We start from the raw sequence: 20,459 nt of genomic DNA, 5'->3' as shown, positions 1-20,459 counted from the left end.
CAAATGATGCTCTGGGATTTAGAGTTTGAATTGCAGCTGGGGAAGAATAGGTATTTCAGTTCATGATCTGAATAGATTTAAGGTAAGAGATAGAAGGCTGAGATGAGAATTGAAGACAATTATTTTCATTCAGACAGTTGAGGGAATCCGGAACTCACTGTCTGAAAGGATGGTCAAGTCAGCAAAACTCTCATAACATTTGAGTATAAAGATATTCAATTATGTTTCCTTAGACTCCACGGTTGTGGGGAAAAGCTGTAAAATGAAATTACTGTAATCAGATCTTTGTTGTCTGGTCTGGACAGGCCATCTGACCTCCTTCTGTACTGTAAATGTCTGAGTTTGTGTGGAATGTGCTTTCTGATTATACTAAGATCATATCATTGTAATTTCAATTTTATCAATCATTTAACAATGCTACAGAATTCCTAAGATAATGCTTAGGAAATATGCTTGAGTGACAAGAATAAAAAAATTGAATCAACACTTGCAGGATCACAAATGGGAATGTTTATTACAATGTAAACTAATTTTTAAAATAAAGATCGTTACAGAAACAAACTTTTAAAACATGAAATAAAAATGAGAATTATATTTGGCTTCAGAACCTTTCCCATATGAAATAATTAGCTCATATCAAATAGTAAGTGCAAATATGACAATGTGATAAGACTCCAAATACATGGTATCACCCACTATACTGAATATTTCAGTTTTTACAGACAACTGTAACACAGGCCAGAGACTACAGCCTAAGTTAGGTTTGTGCATCTGAAGACATCATGCTTTCTTCTCTTTGAATGTGTGGGCTTGAAGGTTTCGAAAGAGCTGTGTTCAGTACTCTAGCCTGTGATGAATAAACCTAATTGAAGTGATGTGGATCAGTAGCTCCAAATATCCAAATTAATGACAATATGGAATCCAAATGCTCTGTGGTGCGTAGTCTCAAAGCACTGTGGTATACAGTTCCAATCCAGTTCTGCCCGAAGTATCGCAAACCCAAATTAAAACTAAACTTAGACGCCATCTCAGTAATTGTACAGACATTAACACACAGACTAAGGCCTGAAGAGAACACTGCTGGTCTGCAATGTCCCAGAAGTAAAAACAAGACTGAAGAGAGCACTTTCCATTAAACAGCTCTAAGATCATTTAGAGTTAGTGTGCCAGAACTAAAGAACATTTCACTGTTATATCCTACAGAATGTGGGGTTCTAAGCTCATCACACACCAGGAGCATTTCTGAAAGACAAATGAACAAATACTACTGACTTATACAGAATTTTAAATTGCCAGGTTTCAATTCAACAGCGTTGATCAGTCATTTCATACTATTGTCAAAATGATCAAAACTTGGAAACTACAGAATGATCTCAGGAAAAAGCAATGGGCAATTAGGTCTTGGGAGCATCATGAAAGACAAAAATAACATTTTTAATAAAACATTTTCCTTCTCAATGTGACTTATGTTCTAAATCAAACTTTTTTCCATGGTTCTAAGCACATTGAGACTCTCAAAGACAAACACTTAACTGCATGAAATAAATCATTTTTATTTAAAATTTAGAATATAATCTTATGAATGAAGATTCCAATAGCTTTTCCCTTTGATTCATGAGCTGCTAATCTGAGTTCCCTTTGTGTACTTTAACCCTTCATATATGTACTTTGCTTCTCTAAAACCAATTGTAAAACATGGAATTGTTTTTCTTCAAGTATCTGAACATAAAAAGCAGGATAACAGATTCACTCTGCCCTCATTGGACGCCTAAATTTAATGCCTCCTATCATTACTGAGAATCCTAGGCAAAAGGACGAATTCCACAATACTGGGTTCCAAATGACTTCACAAGAATCCACAACTAGCAGTTTCATCTTTTCACTGATTCTATCAGCTTTTGTCACACTCTTAAGTGTATTAGCAGGTTATCTGTTTTCAATCACCACCCCTGGGCTGTTGTACTGAGAACTCTGCTAAAATACAACTTCTGAGAAATCAAAGGATTCATTTGGGAGCATCATTACACTGATCCCAATCCTATTTATTTCATACCTGCCAATGATTTTCTCTTGAATGTGATCAGAGATCAATAATTTTTTTTATTGTAATAGTGTCACCCACACATTATTTGCACCAATTGGGGGAAGCTGTGGATACCAAGTTAGAAACAAATCATGTTGCCATGGAGATCACAGCAAGAGTAGAACAACAAAGCTTGACTGAATTGTAGTGGTTACTAATGGCAACAGAAAGTCCTCCAACCAGGAGTCTGTTCCATTCCAAAATGAAACAAACTGTTAATGCTGGAAATACACAGCAGGTCCTTCAGCAGTTAGAATTTCACCTCAAACAATAATCTAGCTTCAAAAGTATTCCCAGTTTTCTCTGTCTGTATTGTTCAAACTAAACCCCAGGTTTGTGCACATGAACACATTTCCCTGCAGAATTGCTCTACCAATGATTCTGTTTGCAGTTTTAGTGTTTGAACAAAACGCATAAAAACAAAAGAATAATTGGTGTTAAGTCAGTCATAAGACCATTCAGTCTAACTCATCCAGACATATCAGTCTGACCTGGTCCCATTTGCCAGTACTTGGCCCATATCCCTCCAAATCCTTCCTAGTCAAATAACAGATGCCTTTTAAATGTTGTAATTGAACCCGCCTCCATCACTTCCATTGGCAGCTTGCTACATACACACACCATCATCTCCGTTAAAAAATTACCCCTCGGATCCTTTTTGAATCTTTACCGTAAATCTATGCCCCACAAGTTTGGACTCCACTCCCTGGGAAAAGACCTCAGAGTTTCACCCTATCCATGCACCTCATGGTTTTATAAACCTCTATAAGATCATTCCTCAGCCTCCAATGCTACAGGGAAAAAAAGCTCCAGCCAATTCAGATTCTCCCTTTCACTCAAACCCTCCAGTAATATCCTTGTAAATATTTTCTGCACCCTCCCAACAATATCTTTCCTATAAAAGGGCAACCAGAACAGTATGCTGTATTCTAATAGTGGCCTCACCAATGTCCTGCACAGCTACAACATAATGTCCCAACTCCTATACTTAATGTCTGACCAATGAAGGCAAGTGTGCCAAAACACCACCTTCACCACTCTGTCTACCTGCTTGAAAAGACTTTACATATTACAGAAGAGAAGGTACAGAAGAGGTGGTGCTGGACATCTTAAAATGCATAAAGGTAGATAATCCCTGGGACCTGATCAGGTGTTTCCCAGAACTTTATGGGAAGCTGTGGAAGTGACTGCTGGGTCCCTTACTGATATGTTTGCATCATCATCATCCATGACTGAGATGCTGGAATACTGGAGGTTGGCTGATGTGGTGCCATTTTTTAAGAACAACTATAAGGAAAAGCCAGAAAACTATTGATAGGTGAGCCTTATGTTGATGGTGGGTAAGCTGTTGGAGGGATTCTGGAGGACAAGATTTACATGCTTTTGATAAGGCAAGGACTGATTGGGATAGTCAACATGGTTTTGTGCATTTGAAATAGTATCCCACTAACTTGACTGAGTTTTTTTTTAAAAGAGGTGTAAAAGATTGATGAAGGCAGAGAAGTAGATGTTCTCTATATGGACTTCTGGAAAGCATTCATCAAGGTTAGTAGACTGATTAAAAGGTTAGATCACATGGGATCTAGAATACAAAAATTCTGGCACCTCGAAGGTAGGAGACAGAGGAGGGTGGTAAAAGGTTGCTTTTTGGATTGAAGGCCTATGACCAGTGGTGCCACAAGGATCTGTGCTAGGTCCACTGCTTTTCGTCATTTACATGAATGATCAGGATGTGAATATAAGAGGGATGGTTACTCAATTTGCAGTTGAGAACAAAATAGGTAGTGTAGTGATCAGTGACGAAGGCTATCTCAAAAGTACAACATGACTATGACCAGATGGGCCAAAGAGAGGCAGATGGAATTTAATTTAGAAAAATACCGGGTATTGCATTTTGGTAAGGCAAACCAAAACAGGACTTAAACAGTTAATGGTAGGGCCCTGGGGAATGTTGTCAGACAGACAGACCTAGGGGTGCAGGTACATAGTTCCTTGAAAGTGGAGTCCAAGTCTGTTATCTATTTCTGATGTACCTGGTTAGTGAGCACCTCTGAATTTGTTTTGTTAGTGCTTTTATGTTTTTTTTTGTCTTTTCCAGACCAGTCCTTTCAATACTGACCTGACGGACAATAAAGTATTGTGCAAAGTCAACCAACTGCAAAACAAGTAAAATATTCACCTAACATTATGCGCTGCAAAATCCTCGAACTGCTGCAGGTCCAACTGCAGAAGCTTAGCTAACATAAAAGTAATCATTCCTTTTCATGGCTTCCAAGCTCACATGTATACAGTCTTACGAACACTGCAGTTATATCCACAATTAACAAAATCAGTATCGTCTATTTTAAATAGGTGTGAGTACTGCTGCAAATTATAGGTGTCAGAGCCAAGATCTTTCAGTTGCTGTCGCTTGTTGGCAGGTGAACGAGCAGGGTGTAGGCACCGATGAATGTCCTGTCTCATTAAATGGCCCTGAAAATCAAAGTCATTGCAGTGCAGGATAGAAGATTCTGGAATGTTGCACAGTGAGGAAGAAGGTCACATTGTCATTTTATGCTGCCGCAGTTTCATTGATAGAAAATCGTGGCTTAAATTGTGCCGTGTGATGATTCCAACAATCTAAAACAAAAGAAAAATGAAATGTGATAGGATTTGATCAACTTCCATAGCGTCACTGAATATGCCCTTATTCCCCTTCTGTCTTTTTTTAAAATCAAATTTGACACTAAATCACATCAACAACTTTGAAATAATTTTCATTTGGTATCATAATGCCATGCCTATTGACATATTTACTGACATGATGGATCATTAATCAGTGCCAGGAAGAGAATCTGATGAAATTCCACCTCAATCCCTGAAGATAAACAGGTATAACCCATAGAAAAACAGAATTTCCTAGATGCACTTTCAACATCTTCAGCTGTGATCCACTGACTAATTGAATATTTGGCTCTGGACATGAGGACAGTGAAAGATCCCAGATACTTACTACAAATTCAGGTTGAGCTGGGACAGCCAACAATATATATGGAATAGAGCTGGTCAAAAAAAGCAAGCTTGCATTTTCTTATTTCTAATTCTCCTCGATCTACCAAGGAAGCTTACCAACTATTAACAGACGCACATTAAAAATAGAAAGCCCACAAGGTTACCTTTCAACATCTGTCTGACTAGTTGCAATTATCATTTGTTTCAAATGTGCAACATACTCAGCTTTAAATAAGGGTCCAACTCTCAGTTGAACTCAAAAAGGTTTGTAAACAAGTATGTAGAGTAGACACATCAGAAATACAGGTTACCTTGCGATCGCTGGGATCCCATATGTTCTTATTTTATTCTTATTACTAGTATTTCAAAGCACGCAGAACAGGAGGCACTTGAGTCTGAACATCTTGGGTTTTAAAAACGGTGGAGCACATTTTCAGGCTAACACCAATTTGGGGAATGAGCACCTCAAAATCAAAAGCAGAATATATAGTGAATGCTGACTGAGTCATTGATGCTTACCTGATCACCGAGTCCCAATTAAACAATTAAATGACTGTTCCCCTGGGTTTGTCTGTCCCATCAGCAGGACAGACCCACTAGATGTGGTAATAGAATGGTGTACATTCAGAATGATTTGCCTGTGGGCCATTGACTGTGGGCTCCAAGAAATCTCAAAAACGGGCAAGGAATCTTCCTGATTAGCACCTATCACCCCTGCGTCAGCTGATGAATTCGCACTCTGACATATTAAATACAACTTGGAGGAGCACCTAGCATAGTAAGCACCAGAAAGTACTTTGGGTGGGAGACTTCAATATCCATCATCAAAAGTGAGTCAGAAGCCACACTACTGAACAAACTGGCTAGGGCATAAAAGACTCTGCAGCAAGCAAAGAGTGAATCAACAAGAGGGAAACATTTTCCTGACCTCATCCATCCTACTCCAACTGTCATAGATGACTGTTCATGTCTATTGTAGGGATGACGACTGCACAATTGATGTGGAGAAAAAGTCCAGTGTTCACGATGATATATGACAGCATGTTATATGGTATTAACAGACAGAGCTCAAACAGATCGAGCAACTTAAGACTGAAAGTCCATGAGGCATTGCAGGTCATCAGCAGTGTCAGAATTGTATTCAACTACAATCTATAACTTGATAGTCTGTCTTATTTCACAATCTACCAACATTAACATCTGTTTCAATGAACAGTGCAGGAAGGCATGCCAGCAGCATCAGGAATACCTGGTGAATGAGACGGCAATCTAGTGAAGCTACAGTATATAAGTGACTACTTGAATAGTGGCAGCAGTATGTCATCAACAGAGCCAAATGATCCCTCAACCAATGGATCAGATAAGCTCTGCAGTTCTGCCACACTCAATCATGAATGCTGTTGGATAATTAAATAACACTTTGAAATTGCAAGTTCCACAAATGTTCTCACGTTCAATAATGGGAGAGCCCAACAGATCAGTACAAAATACAAGGGCGAAGTATTTGCATCAGTCTTCAGCCAGAACAGTTGACTGAATGATCCATCTCAGTCTCCTCCTGAGGTCCCCAGTACCATAGATGCCAGTCTTAAATCTAATTTACTCACATGATATTAAAAACTGCTGAAAGCACTGAATACTGCAAAAGCTGTGGCACTGACAATATTCAATCATATTTGATAGATTCTTGATGTCTCGAGGAATTAAGGGCTACGGGGAGAATGTGGGTAAGTGGAGTTGAAATGCCCATCAGCCATGATTGAATGGCGGAGTGGACTCGATGGGCGAATGGCCTTACTTCCACTCCTATGTCTTATGGTCTTATATTGAAGACTTGTGCTCTGAAATATGCTGCAGCCTTAGCCAAGTTATTCCAATAATTACAAAACTGGCATCTAGCCACCAATGTGAAAAATGGTCTAGGTATGTTCTGTTTATTAAAAAAACTAATCAAAACAAGCCAATTATCACCCTCTCAAAGAAAATAAAACTGAACAAAAGCAAAGAATACACATGCTGGAAATCAGAAACAAAATCAAAAATTGCTGGAAAAACTCAGCAGTACAGGCAACATCTCTGGAGAGAAAACAGTGCCAATCCAGTGACCCTTCTTCATAAGCAGTTCTACATTATTGCTCCATTAGTCTACTTTCTATCATCAGTAAATTGACAGAAAGGATCAGCAAGTGTTATTGTCTGGCACTGGAAATAACCTGCTAACTGAAGATTAGATTGTGTTCTGCCAGTCATTCAGTTCCTGACCCTAATACAACTTCAGTCCAACATGGACAAAGATCTTAACTCCAGAAATGAGATGAGAGTGAATAGCCTTCATAACAAGGCAGCATTTAAACAAGTGTTTGGGGGCAATTTGGATATGACAAGTTCATCTGTAAATCCACGTGAATTTCGAGCTAGCATTAGAATGAGGTAGAGGTTTAGATATCTTCATGAGAAATAATAATTTAATGTTTATTTTTCATTTATTTTATTCAAGCAAGTTGTTAGGTTAAAAAAGAAATTAAACTGAACAAACACTCTCAGATGCTGATGCAGCAGACAGACAAACTTCCATGGAAATACAAGATGGCTGATCCAGCATGAACCCTGAAACCTTATTTGGAAATGGAATGTCAGGATGACCCTGTACCACACCAAGACAGAAAAAGGAATGGATTTAGTCAAGGATGAGAATGAAGCACAGGCTTCAGAGCAGAGACAGATGGCACCTGGGATAATAGGGAATGGTGAGATCATGGGTAATTGTCTCCTTGACACTTTTGGAATGTGTGAAGAAAGAAAAGGTTTGTCTAAAACAGACCATCTTGGAATTCAATATACTGTCTACCTGATTTACAATGTAGAAATATCTGATGAATTCTTGTCAAGTTAGATTGCGACCTCGTCACCTTTTCTGGGGTGGACTCTCCCAACAGTCATTCAATAAATAATTATTGACCTATTTAGAGGTTCCTGAGATTATTTCATGAACTAAACCACTGTAACACAATGGTGTCAAGGAGCCCTGGGAAAACGTAGGAATCAGGGAAAATTCTCTGCTGGTTGAATTCATATCAAGCACAATGGCAGATGGTTCTGGTTGTTACAGGTCAATCACCTCAGTCTCAGGATAGTGTCCTTGGATCAACTGTCTTTAGCTGTTTAACTTTCCCTCCATCATAAGGTCAGAAGTGGATATGTTTGTTAACAATTGCACAATGTTCAGCACCATTCATAACAGTGCAGATAGTAAAGCCAATGTCTACATGCAAAAAGATCTGCACAATATCCACGCATGGGCTGGTACATGGCAAGTAACATTTGTGTCACATAAATGCCAGGTAATGGCCAACTCCAACAAAAGCAAACCTAACCACTGACATTCATAGGCAGAGTCTTTGCTGAATCCCACTAACAACATCCTGGAGGTTACCAATGACCAGAAACTGAACAAGACTGGCCACATATATATTGTTTCTACAAGGATAGGTTAGAGCTGGGAATAGACAAATAACTCACATCCCATCTCCCCAGTGCCTATCCATCATTTATGATTCACAAGTCAGCAGTGTGATGGAATACTTTCCATGTACCTGATTGTGTGCAACTCCAACAAGCTTGACACCATCCAGCTAAAGCAGCCATATGATTGGCTCTCCACCCACCACCTTCAATATTCATTCCCTTCACCAAAGTACAGCGACAGTAATATGTTATGTCAGTGAAATATTCAGGTAATTTTAAGGATAAACTTCAGAGTTGATTGAGAGGAAGGCAATACTCATTGAATGTTGTATTTTTAAAAGCTGGTCTCTGGGGATGTGGTGGTAGTGTCCTACCTCTGGACCATGAGGCTTGGGTTCAGTCCCACCCGATCCAGACATTTGTGATTACATTTTTGAACATTAATATGTTCAAAGGTTCATTAGAAAATATTGAAATATCTTAAAGCAGAGTTCTTTCGGTCTCTTGCGGTGCAATGGTGGCATCCCTACATCTAGGCAACAGGACTTGTGTTCAAGTTCAATCTTCTCCAGAGGTGCATCATATCACATCTGAACATTACCTTCTCTTCTGGCAATATTTTGATTTAGTTCCCTCTTTGTTTTCCATTCGTTCCTTCAGTTTTATTAGTGCCACACTGGCCTTGGTGGGCAGTGGTGTGACATAACTGATTGATTAAGAAATAATTGGTTTCTTTACAGTGGGGGTGTGCTTCTGGACAGGGAAAGTATCCAGAAAGGAAAAGTGGAAACTAATATTTGTGCTCAACTATGGATTTACTATTGATCCTTGTAAATCTCTGAAAGTCTTTTGCTGCCTAACTCAGCATCTAGATACTGATCAATAAAATGCACTCTGCAAGATGCAGTCAAGTAACTCAAACAACTCCAACAGCACCTTGTATTACTACCACCTAGAAGTACAAGGGCAGCAGATACATGGAAACACTACCACCTGCATGCCACACACCTGTATTCCTCCATGCCACGCACTACCCTGCAGTGGAACGACATTGCCATATCTTCTTCATCACGAGGTCAATATCTTGGAAACCTCTTTGTACAGCATTGTGGGTACCCAAGATACACTCCAAAGACTGCAACAATTCATGAGGCAGCTCATCATCACTTTCTCTAAGGCTATTTGGAATAGACAATTAACATTTACTTTGCCAAATGATGCCCACATTCTATGAAGGAATTTTAACCACACACACAACCCCATCCCTAATGATGCCTCCCGTCATGAATCATGTATCTAATAATATGACTCTGTCCCGAACTCACCTCTCCCACAGCATTGACCACTGGTAGATGTCTCAATCCCATGGTGCGGAACAGGTTGAAGACCTGAGACACATGCGTGTTTGGCGAAACCGTGTAAGGACAAGGATTCATGTAAGGCGTAATATCCTACAGCAGAGGCAAGACAACTGTTTCAACATAAGGTAATATAAAGAACATTAATCTGGAGATCGCAACTTGTAAAGAAAACCATTATCCTCCTCTTTATGTTGCCCCACCCCACCCCACAAGCTGGCAACATCCATCACAACCTTGTCTCCCAGACTCTAAATGACATATAGTAATCTTTTAAATACACATTATAGTCTGTAATAATTCAATCATCAACACTCTTGCTTCTGTCAAAAGGTCAGAAGTTGAAGTCTCACTCCAAATATTTGAACACATAACATATGCAAACTGCCAATAAGGGAGTGTTGTGCTTTGGAGGTGCTGTCATTCAGATGCAATATTACATCAATTGTCTCAATCACTTTTGCTCTTGGACATAAAAACCCCATCGCAGAGACTCAAAGAGAATGGTAGATTTTCCTCCAATGTTCACTCCCCTTTCAACATCACTTAAAACACACTGATCAATATCACATTGCTATTTGCTGGAATTTGTTAAGTGCAAATTGCCTGCATTACAAGTGATGGTGGGCTCAAGCTTGGTATATTCTGCAAGGTGTAGAAACTGAATGTATGTTTTTTGAGGATGTCACTGAGAGACAGCATGTACATGAGAAATAGGAGGGAGTCAATGATAGGTATCCTATACATAATGGTGCAGCAGCACAAAGAGAAGACATTCCAGACATTCTCTGGCTATGAATGAACAAATGGAATCAACTATGTGCAGTTGTACCTAACTAGATCTCAGAGATGACGCAGTGGAGGTTAGTGTTGTCAATCACATTGAAAGCTACAGATAGGCTGAAAAGAATGAGGACCACTAGTTTACTGTTTTTATGCTCAGGGAGAATAACTTTGATATGGGCAATGGCAGGGATTGGAACATGATTGGAGAAGTTCAGGAAAGAATTAGTAGAAAATATTTGGGAGGCAATAACACATTGAAAAATATGTTATTGCATCTCACTGCACCTAACAAAGGGCCTGCCCTCCCACAGCTTGCGTTTTCAAATAAACCTGTTGGGCTATAACCTGGTGTCGTGTGACTTCTGACATTCAAGAACAAACAAAGCAAAACAAAACAGGACCCAACTGAAGTTTCAATAGATAGAACAATGATTGGCTAAACTAGAGACAAGAAAAGTTGCAGTAAGAGTAAATTTAACAAAGTACGAATGCATAAAGTATGGTCAATGATTACTATTTGGCATGAAAGAGTATGATAGTTATGAAGAGAGATTAGAAAGAGTGGGATTGTTTTCCTGGATGCAGAGAAAACTAAGGGGAGACATGATTGAGATGTATAAAATTATAAGGGACATAGTCAGAGAAGAAAGGAAGGATCATTTCCCCTTGGTGAAGGGAGAAACGACAGATGCAGATTAAGGTGAGCGGCAGGAGATTTCAAGGGGATGAGAGGAAAACTTGTTTCACTGACAGGGTGATGGGAATCTGGAACAGACTGTCAAAAGGATAATAATAGCAAAAAACCCTCATAACATTTAAGCAGTATTTAGATGAGCACTTGCAATGCCAAGGCATTCAAGGCAGTTGGCCAAATGCTCAAAAATGGGATTATTCTAGCCAACTGGTTGTTTCTGACTGATAGACTTGATGGGTCAAAGGGCTATTTTCCATGCTGTAGATTTATGAGCATGATTACATGAATATGACTACTGTTGAGAATCTAGGACTCCCCAGTGGCTACAACAGATTCTCATGAAAAATAACAGCAACAGGAGTAGAAATGGGAGGGGTGTATGTGCCTATAAGTGCACACAAACCCACACCTCTTCCCCAATATTACATAAATGATGCAAAGTCAGACCAGGTTCTTTGTGCCCTGTTGATAAAAATGAATCGGATCACAACAGCTGGGCCCTCATCCACTTGTACACATGACTTACCACAATCATGCGTGGGTTGAGGAGGGTCAGGTCAAGGTCATGAACATCGGGATATCGTGGATAATCTTCAGTCATCTCCAAATAGGATAGTCGTGGTTGGGTGGAACTCTGGAATGCAGTGAGAACATGACTGAAGTGACAATTGATAAGAAGAAATGACCAACATACAATCGTTATTGATTAGTGGGAATATCAGGAACTTCTTAGGTTATCCACTCAACACAATTCCATTTTTGCCCCATTGCTACATTAAATTGTTTTTCTGAGGATTATGGGGTTTTCCATTCCCTGTCGCTACCTTGGAATCTGTTCTCGATGATAAAACTTCCAAATGTGTTCCTAAATTTGCCTGTGACTAGTTTGAGGCAGTGTTTCCTTGTCTTAGTAGCTGGTTAGTTTAAATGTTATTCCATATTTAGTCTTCCCATGCTGTTAACTAACTTTCCTCTCAGAACCCTGCTTTCAAGGTTCAGAATAAAATTTCATGGTTCTTGCCTGCATTTTCCCAGTTCTTCAATGTTTGCCTTGTACCTCAGTAACTAGATTTAGACATAGTTGCACTCTGGTCAGAGACTACAATCTGTATAGTTTGATTAGGGCTTCCTCTGACATACTCAATGCTGGCTACAGAGTTCAGCATTCAACTTTTCTAATTGCTGCTCTGCACTGGCTGAACATATTAATCGTGTAAGACTAAGTGTTTTACCTTCACATTCGACTATTTCAGCATCATTCATGGCGTATACCCCTACTAAATATATTATTTTCCTGCATGCTCAACATTATTGTTTTAAAAATGCTACAGTTGGCTTTCACAGACATGCTGCTGAACCAACTTCCCTTTCAAATTTACTTTGCTTTTAGAATTAGCCCCTTTAAAGTTATATACTTGGCTCCTGGTCCTTGTTTCTGAATCCCAGGTAATGTTGAATTTGACTGTTCTGTGGTCGTTGTTTCCCAAAGATGCCACAACCTCCATTTCCTGTCTGTTGTCTGAGTCACTCACAAATACCAAGTCAAGATCAGCTGTTTTTCCTAGCTCTCTGTCAAATGGTTCACGAAGCAGTCAGCCATTATGATGCTGCCTGGCTTGGTAAATGATGAGGAGACATTGACGTTTCAGGTGTAACCCTTCTTCAGGACTGGGGGTGGATGTAAGGGAAGCTGCAGATAAAGGGGGTGGGTGGGTGGGGGGGCAGGGTGGTGAGGTGGAGATAGGTGGAGGGTACAACCTGATTGGTCAATGGGAGGAATGAATCCGGGAGGTGGCTGAGAGGAATGGAAGGGAGGGGGAGGGGCTGGGAAGGGAGGTTATTTGGAATTGGAGAACTCAGTGTTGAGTCCTCCAGGCTGCAGGCTCCCAGGTGGAAGATGGGGTGTTGTTCTCCAGTCTACCTTGGATTCCAGCATCTGCAGTTTCTTTGTTATGACTTCTCCACCTCCTGATGCTGCCTGGCTTGCTGTGTTCTCCCAGCCTCCTGCTTCTCTACCTTGTATGCCAGCATCAACAACTTTTTTGTCTATCAAATAACCTCCCTTCCCATCCCATGGCTCCCTTCCCAGCCCCTACCCCTCCCTTCTATTCCTCTAAGCCACCTACTGGATTCATTCCTCCCATTGACCAACCAGGTCATACCCGCTTCCTGCCTTCACCTATCCCCACCTCGCCACCCTGCCCCCCACTTCCCCCCACCCCATTTATCTGCAGCTCCCCTTATACCCACCCCGCAGTCCTGAAGGGTTACACCCGAAACATCGACTTCCCTGCTGCCTGATGCTACCTAGCTTTGCTGTATTCTCCCAGCCTGCTGCTTGTTATCTTGGATTCCAGCATTCACAGTTTGTTTTGTCATTATCATTTTCCAATTGTCAGCAATTTGGGTTATATAAAAATGCATCATTAATTGAAGTTATCCATTAGATTAACTCTCCTCTTAAAAAAAGGCTCTCTTCTCAGAAGAGATCATCCTTCCTATTTAGTGCTGGTTCCTAAGAGCTAAACTTTGGTTTCAAACAGTGACAACATTAATCCAAAGTAGCTTATCATATAGATCTTCTTAAAATTTCCATATGATCAAGTTGACCTAACTTCCCAGGAATTCCTGATATCTCAGGCTACGCCACATTTTCTGAACACATTCAAACCACTTAAGTTCAATAACAAGCTTTAGATTCAGCCATATTACATTACAACAAAATTTTCTTGCTACAAAAATTTGTCTTTTTTCATGATCTTGTCTTTAACTTGGTCACTAGATTTCTGTATCTGAACCTTATTGTTGCCATTCTTCCAATGGACAGTCCCTTCTGAGATCCAATAACCTATCTGCCCATATCGTATCTGTTTAATTGCAAATATTTTGATTGCTACCTCAATGCTCCTTACACGTTCTCTGTCCTCAATTGGTCTAATAGCAGGGTCCTCAAATGCCAGTTCTCACAGGTTCATTGCTTGTCCCTCATTATTATCACAATTCTTCTGGTAAATTTACTTTGAGCCCCAAATAATGTAAATGCACCAGAGAAACTTTTTTTTTTCTCAATTTTACAAAGTGCATCCTAATTCCTCCCTGTGGGGTTCTCTGGATTTGCTCTAGTGATTGATCACAGGAACGAGTGTTGTTTTCTGTATATTATTCAAGTCAGTCTCTAAGATCACTATTTACTCTTTAAATGGGATCCTTAGTGGGAATTCTGCAGATGTTTATTCAGTTAAACCAATCAGATTGCCTCGGTCCAATTCCAAATGTATGATAGAAACAAGATTTTGCAGATACTGGAAATCAGAAATAAAACAAAATACTAGAAATAGTCAGGGCACAGACGTGACACATTACTTTTTTTCTCTTCCCACTGATATTGTCATATCAAATGAATGAGCACTTGAGTCATCAAGCCTATGCTATACTTGTCCTGAGCATGTTATAACTGCTGGCACTGGGAGTCATATTATTACCCATCAAAACATGAACCCCCTTTATCCACACAAAAACACTAATGACTTTAAGAAAAATAAAAAAAATAAGTATATTTTAAGGAACTTACTGAATGTGTCTCCGAATAGCAAACCCCACGCACAAGCAGTGTAACCAGCTGTGATCTCAGAATAAGACCATGGAATGTCAAAGGTCGAAAGCGCTCTTCCATTGTCCATTCTTCACTGGGAGACTGGTCTGGATAAAGATTTGGATAGGGGGGATGTCTGTAGGGAGGAAGGCATAAGTGACTGAATGGGCACATCTGTACAACTGTGAACAGGACAACTGCAATTCACATAAGTGTTTGTGTTCAAATATCAGTGCAAACAAGGAAGTAGTTCAAATATCTCAATGTGCCCATTAAAATAACAGGCTTTCAGTCAAATAAAATTCAAATACCAATTAGAGTTTCAATTCACCAAAACGTTTCCTCGCCTCACTTTCTCATCCTGCATAAATGCCAATAACCTAGAATATGAACATGACCATAAATCCACCACAGTTCAGAAAGTTAATTAACACATTTAAAAATTATTTGAAACTTACTTCAGCAACGGTAAAATTGTGATAGCCCATTGGGTTAAAACTTCATACTAATGTCATTTTAAAAGGATGCAGGATGAAGGGTCACAATCGCTTCTCATTTACATCGTCACTCAATTTTCCAGTAACAGCCATCACCAAATATTATACAGAGACCATTATCCAGCATTACAATAAACAAAAACCAAAAGAATTGTGAATGCTGTAAATCAGAAACAAAAATAAAAATGAAAAAGCTCAGCAGGTCTGGCAACATGTGAGGCAAATCAGAGTTAATGTTTCAGGTTGAGTGACCCTTCCTCAAAACTGATGGTAGCTAGGAAAACGTCGGTTTATATGGAGAAGATAGGGTAGGGGGAAGGGGTAAGGAGTAAACAATAGGTGGGGATAGAGTCCAAAGAGATAGAAGAGCAGTTAGACAGACAAAGGAGTGGGTAACAAATCTGGCTAGAAGGGTGAATATCTGCTAATGGGCACTGTTAGTAGCTAATAATGGTTGGTGTGTAATATAAGTTATATGACAACATAGTGATAGAGAGCAGAAGGCTGCGGGCCCCATGCACCTCGATTTCTGCCTGGGGCATTCTGGACTCAATACAGAGTTCAATAACTTTAGGGTTTGAACTCTCCCTTTTCCTACCCAAACCCCCACAACCAGGCCTTGTGAGCGTATAGCCTGCTATTAAACACCACTCATTGTTATCCAGTAATAGTCCCCAGCTATTCACTCTCCTTGCCAGATTGTTATCCATTCCTTTGTCCATTTAACTGCTCTTCTCTCTCTTTGGGTCTATCCCAAACATTGTTTACTCCTTACCCCCTCCCCACACCCTATCTTCCGCATATAAACAGTTTCCAACCTACCATCAGATCTGAGGAAGGGCCATATGACCCAAAATGTTAACTCTGATTTCTCTCCACAGATGTTGCCAGACCTGCTGAACTTTTCCAGCAATTTCTATTATAATAAACACTTCACCAGCTCCAGATCTGCACCATTTCTTGCACCTTCAAAGATGACAGCTATACAATGTGAACTTGAAGCTGTTTAGGTTTTACCAGTTACTATAATAAGTGCAAGTGTCAGACAGTTAGAGAACCCCAAACATTATCAATAGTTTGGGTTAAAGTTACATTTTTCTCCTCTACAATTCCCTGGAATGAAGAAAGGGAAGGGAGAGATCACATCTGTTCAAGCCCTGATATACAATCTCTTAGTGACATTTGGGCAAAAAAAAAAGGAAAGCTCATTTTCCAAGTATCACCAAGCGTTTCTATTCATTCACAAGGTGAATGGGTTACAAGCAAGGTCTGCATTTGTTGCTCTTGAATACAATTTGGATTTTTTTGCTTAGACCTTTTCAGAAGGCGGCTGAGTCAGCCATTGTCATGGATCTGAATTTACATGCAGTTCATACCAAGTATGAATGGCACACTTCTTTTTGAAAGGACATTGATGAACCGGATGGATTTTAACAAAAAATACTATTATCGTATTAATTTTTTACTTCAGATTTAATTCATTGTATTTAGATTAGACTTACAGTGTGGAAACAGGCCCTTCGGCCCAACAAGTCCACACCGACCCGCCGAAGCGCAACCCACCCATACCCCTACATTTACCCCTTACCTAACACTATGGGCAATTTAGCATGGCCAATTCACCTGACCCGCACATCTTTGTGACTGTGGGAGGAAACCGGAGCACCCAGAGGAAACCCATGCAGACACAGGGAGAACGTGCAAACTCCACACAGTCAGTCGCCTGAGTCAGGAATTGAACCCGGGTCTCAGGCACTGTGAGGCAGCAGTGCTAACCACTGTGCCACCGTGCCGCCCACATATCCCCAAGATACTGTTATGGCATGCAAACACATGTCCCTAATCATCAATCCTGGCCTCTGGATAATCAATTAGTAAGAAACCAGAATACTACTGTATCCACTGCTCCCTGAGATGAACTTTCCTCTCACTCAGTATGCTGGATGAGCTGCAGTCTGAGCAGTTGCAACTCACCAAAATACATAACAGATATCACAGCATATCAATCGTAGGCTATTGACCTGCATGATAAAATCACGTGCAGTTCAAATAGTGAAAGCATTCACTAAAGCCATACACTAACTAGGTAACACCAAGACTGACAAGTGCATGCACCAACCTGCGTTCCAACATCTGCTGTAACATGTCCTCTCCATTTTCAGCAACCTCAGTTGTCACCAGCTCATCGCACATGTTCCTCAGTTCACTGGAGGGATAGGATTTCATTGACTGGCTCCGCTTACGTTGCTCCCCAGCTCGAGTCAGGATACTTGATTTCTGCAGCAAACAAATAAAATGTGAGCCCAACACCAAGTGTACCAACAAGGTAACCAGGATCATGCTCAACTGCAATTTAACTTATATTTCAAGGTGTAGTGCACAAGTAGGTCTCTGCAGTTAATTATGCAACCAGCAATGGCAGAATGTCCAATATCATCAAAATGTCTTTACATAGAATCTTTACATAGTAAACAATCTCAAAGTGCTTCACAGGATCTCTATTGAACAAACTTTGATACTGAACCACATAAGGAGATATCAGGACAGATGACAAAAAGTGCAGTCAAAGCCAGGTATTAAGAAATTTCTTAACAGAGAAAAACAGACAAATGTTTATGGAGTGATTTAAGAGAATAGGGTAACAGAAAGCTGAAAAAGAAATTGTGGACGATGAGAATCTGGATCAGCCAATGCAGAATCGGAGGAGCGCAATCTTAAGGTGTTCCTTTTTGATTTGCTCATTGCATGTTAGCATTATTGGCAAGGGTATTTACTGCCTATTCATAAATGCCCAAAAGTGGAGGTGAGCTGCTTCTTGAACCGCTGCAGTCCCTATGGTGTAGATATTCTTAGAACAGTGTTTGAGTGGAAATTCCAGGCTTTTCAGCCAGCCACAGTAAAGGAATGTTGATATATTTCTAAGCAAGGACAGCATGACTAAGAAGAGGAATTGCAGATGGCAGTGTTGCTTTGAATTTGCTCCTTTGCTTTTCTTGGTGGAATTGGTCATGGGTTTCAAAGGTGCTGTCAAAGGAGGCAATGCATGTCTGCAAAGTAAGAAAAAAAATCTGTCATTTTGGAGTCATCAGGACAATTCACAAGAATAGCAATTCAAGTGGAAAGCTAACATTTATACTCCATGAGGAGACTGGATTGGTTGGAAAGTGGACTCTGACTGGTACAGGCAATGCCATAGAGAATGTACTTATTTATGCTAATTGATTAGTAATTGTCAGAATTACATTGAAAGTTTAAGACTGCATTGAAAGTTTTGCAAGCATAGGGCTGTTTGGATACAGAAAGTACTTTGCTTGGTGCGACCAATATGCTATGTCATACGATCCACCAGTCTTTGGGATGTATGGTTTACACACCTGGCATCACACTAAAATTCATAAACCACATTGTTCATTTGTGAGATAGATAGAACACCTTTTTGACTTGAATATAGAATCTTTTTAGTGGAAAATATCACTCATGTTGCTTCTCCAGCATGAAACAATTAACCTCACCTGATCAAACTTTCAAGACAGATTACCCTTCATGGTAACCTGAGGTAGCATGAGCATTTTTCAGGATGAAGAATGACTCAAGTCCATTCAAGAGTTTGTGTGATTATTTAGTGAGAAAAAAAATCTTATCAGCATGGCCATTATCCCATAGGATGGCTTTCATGTGCATTATTTCTGCATCAACAAAACAGATGACAGCCATGTGTATGGTCATTTCTTAGGACAATACCTGTCCAATCAGAGTCAACTAATTTAAATACAGACTGGCAGTTAGATATCAATCAGCATTAACGGTTGCATTCTCTATCACGACGTCTCTACCTGAATCCATTCATCAACCAATTGGCACTCTACTCTCATGCAGATTTTCCCCTGAGTTGACATTCTTGCAACTTGTCCAGATGAGTGCAAGACAAAAAGCTTCAACAGAATGTGTCATTATTGGCAGACTCAAATTCTGTATTGTCAAATGACTATGCGCATGATGCTGTTGTGCATCTTTGATGGAGAAGTGATGGTGTTGGACTGGGGTTTACAAAGTTAAAAATCACACAACACCAGGTTATTATCCAACAGGTTTATTTGAAAGTACTAGCTTTCAGAGCACTGCTCCTTCATCAGGGAGCTGTGGAGCAGGACCATAAGACACAGAACTTATAGCAAATGATTACAGTGTCATGCAACTGAAACGACATACTGAACAAACCTAGATCGCTGTTGAGTCTTCGGTTGCAGGTTTCGGTTCATTAACATGTAAATCCACGAACTTCTTTTAAGTCACATTCTTGAGATAACTTAAGGTTTTATTTTTAAAAAGTGACATCTCGGCTCAGACAATGTATTAAAGATGTGAGGTTAGAGTCTGTCTGTATCCCAAACTTGAGTCATACTGGTTCTATTCTCAAAGCAGGAATTTCTAAAATGTTACATGGATTGACAGCCTGCAAACTGAGTGCTTTTTGAGCAAAATAGAATGTAAGTGCAAAAACAAATTCACCCCACAGATTTACAGGAGTATGTGTGTGCATGTGAATATGTGAGTGCACGTGACTGAGTGTGCGTTTGCGTGGATGCGTGCTTGGTAGAGTGTGACGGAGTATAAGTCTGTGAGAGGGTGTGTACGTGGGTGTGAATGTGAGGGGTATATGGGAGAGAGAGGAAGAGTGTTTTAACTTTATCATACATTTTGTAAATGGTACGCATGCCTATCACTGTGTCAGTCACGGGGGTGGGAAATCGTTTAGGGTGGTAGATGGATGTCAATGAAGCAGGCTGTTTTGTTCTGGAAGGTAACTGAGCATCTAGAGCTGCTCTCATTCAGGCAAGTGGACAGCATCTTGTACATATGGACAGACTTCAGTATAGTCAAGGGGTGTGTTACTCATTGTACAATCCTCAGCCTCTGACCTACTCATGGTTGCAATAGTTAAACAACTGGTTCAATAAGTTTTTAAATCAACAGCAACACATGATATTGATAG

General features: G+C 40.0%; 1 protein-coding gene across 1 annotated transcript in view; it reads right to left on the bottom strand.

The window, feature by feature from the left end:
• Positions 1-487: 487 nt before the first annotated feature.
• The window catches only part of clcn6 (chloride channel 6), an 87,920-nt gene continuing 67,948 nt past the window's right edge, over positions 488-20,459 (bottom strand). Inside the window, exons 19-23 of the mRNA XM_060852003.1 lie at positions 17,586-17,743; positions 14,949-15,105; positions 11,904-12,011; positions 9,865-9,990; positions 488-4,702 (exon numbers count right to left, since the gene is read on the bottom strand). Coding sequence (XP_060707986.1) covers positions 4,622-4,702; positions 9,865-9,990; positions 11,904-12,011; positions 14,949-15,105; positions 17,586-17,743 — 630 coding nt within the window. The 3' untranslated portion in view covers positions 488-4,621. The remainder of the gene's footprint in view (positions 4,703-9,864; positions 9,991-11,903; positions 12,012-14,948; positions 15,106-17,585; positions 17,744-20,459) is intronic.

Source organism: Hemiscyllium ocellatum, chromosome 37 (assembly GCF_020745735.1).
Source record: "Hemiscyllium ocellatum isolate sHemOce1 chromosome 37, sHemOce1.pat.X.cur, whole genome shotgun sequence".
NCBI classification, from domain to species: domain Eukaryota; kingdom Metazoa; phylum Chordata; class Chondrichthyes; order Orectolobiformes; family Hemiscylliidae; genus Hemiscyllium; species Hemiscyllium ocellatum.
The sequence above is the reverse complement of the archived record's forward strand: the minus strand, read 5'-3'. Positions and strand labels throughout refer to the sequence as shown.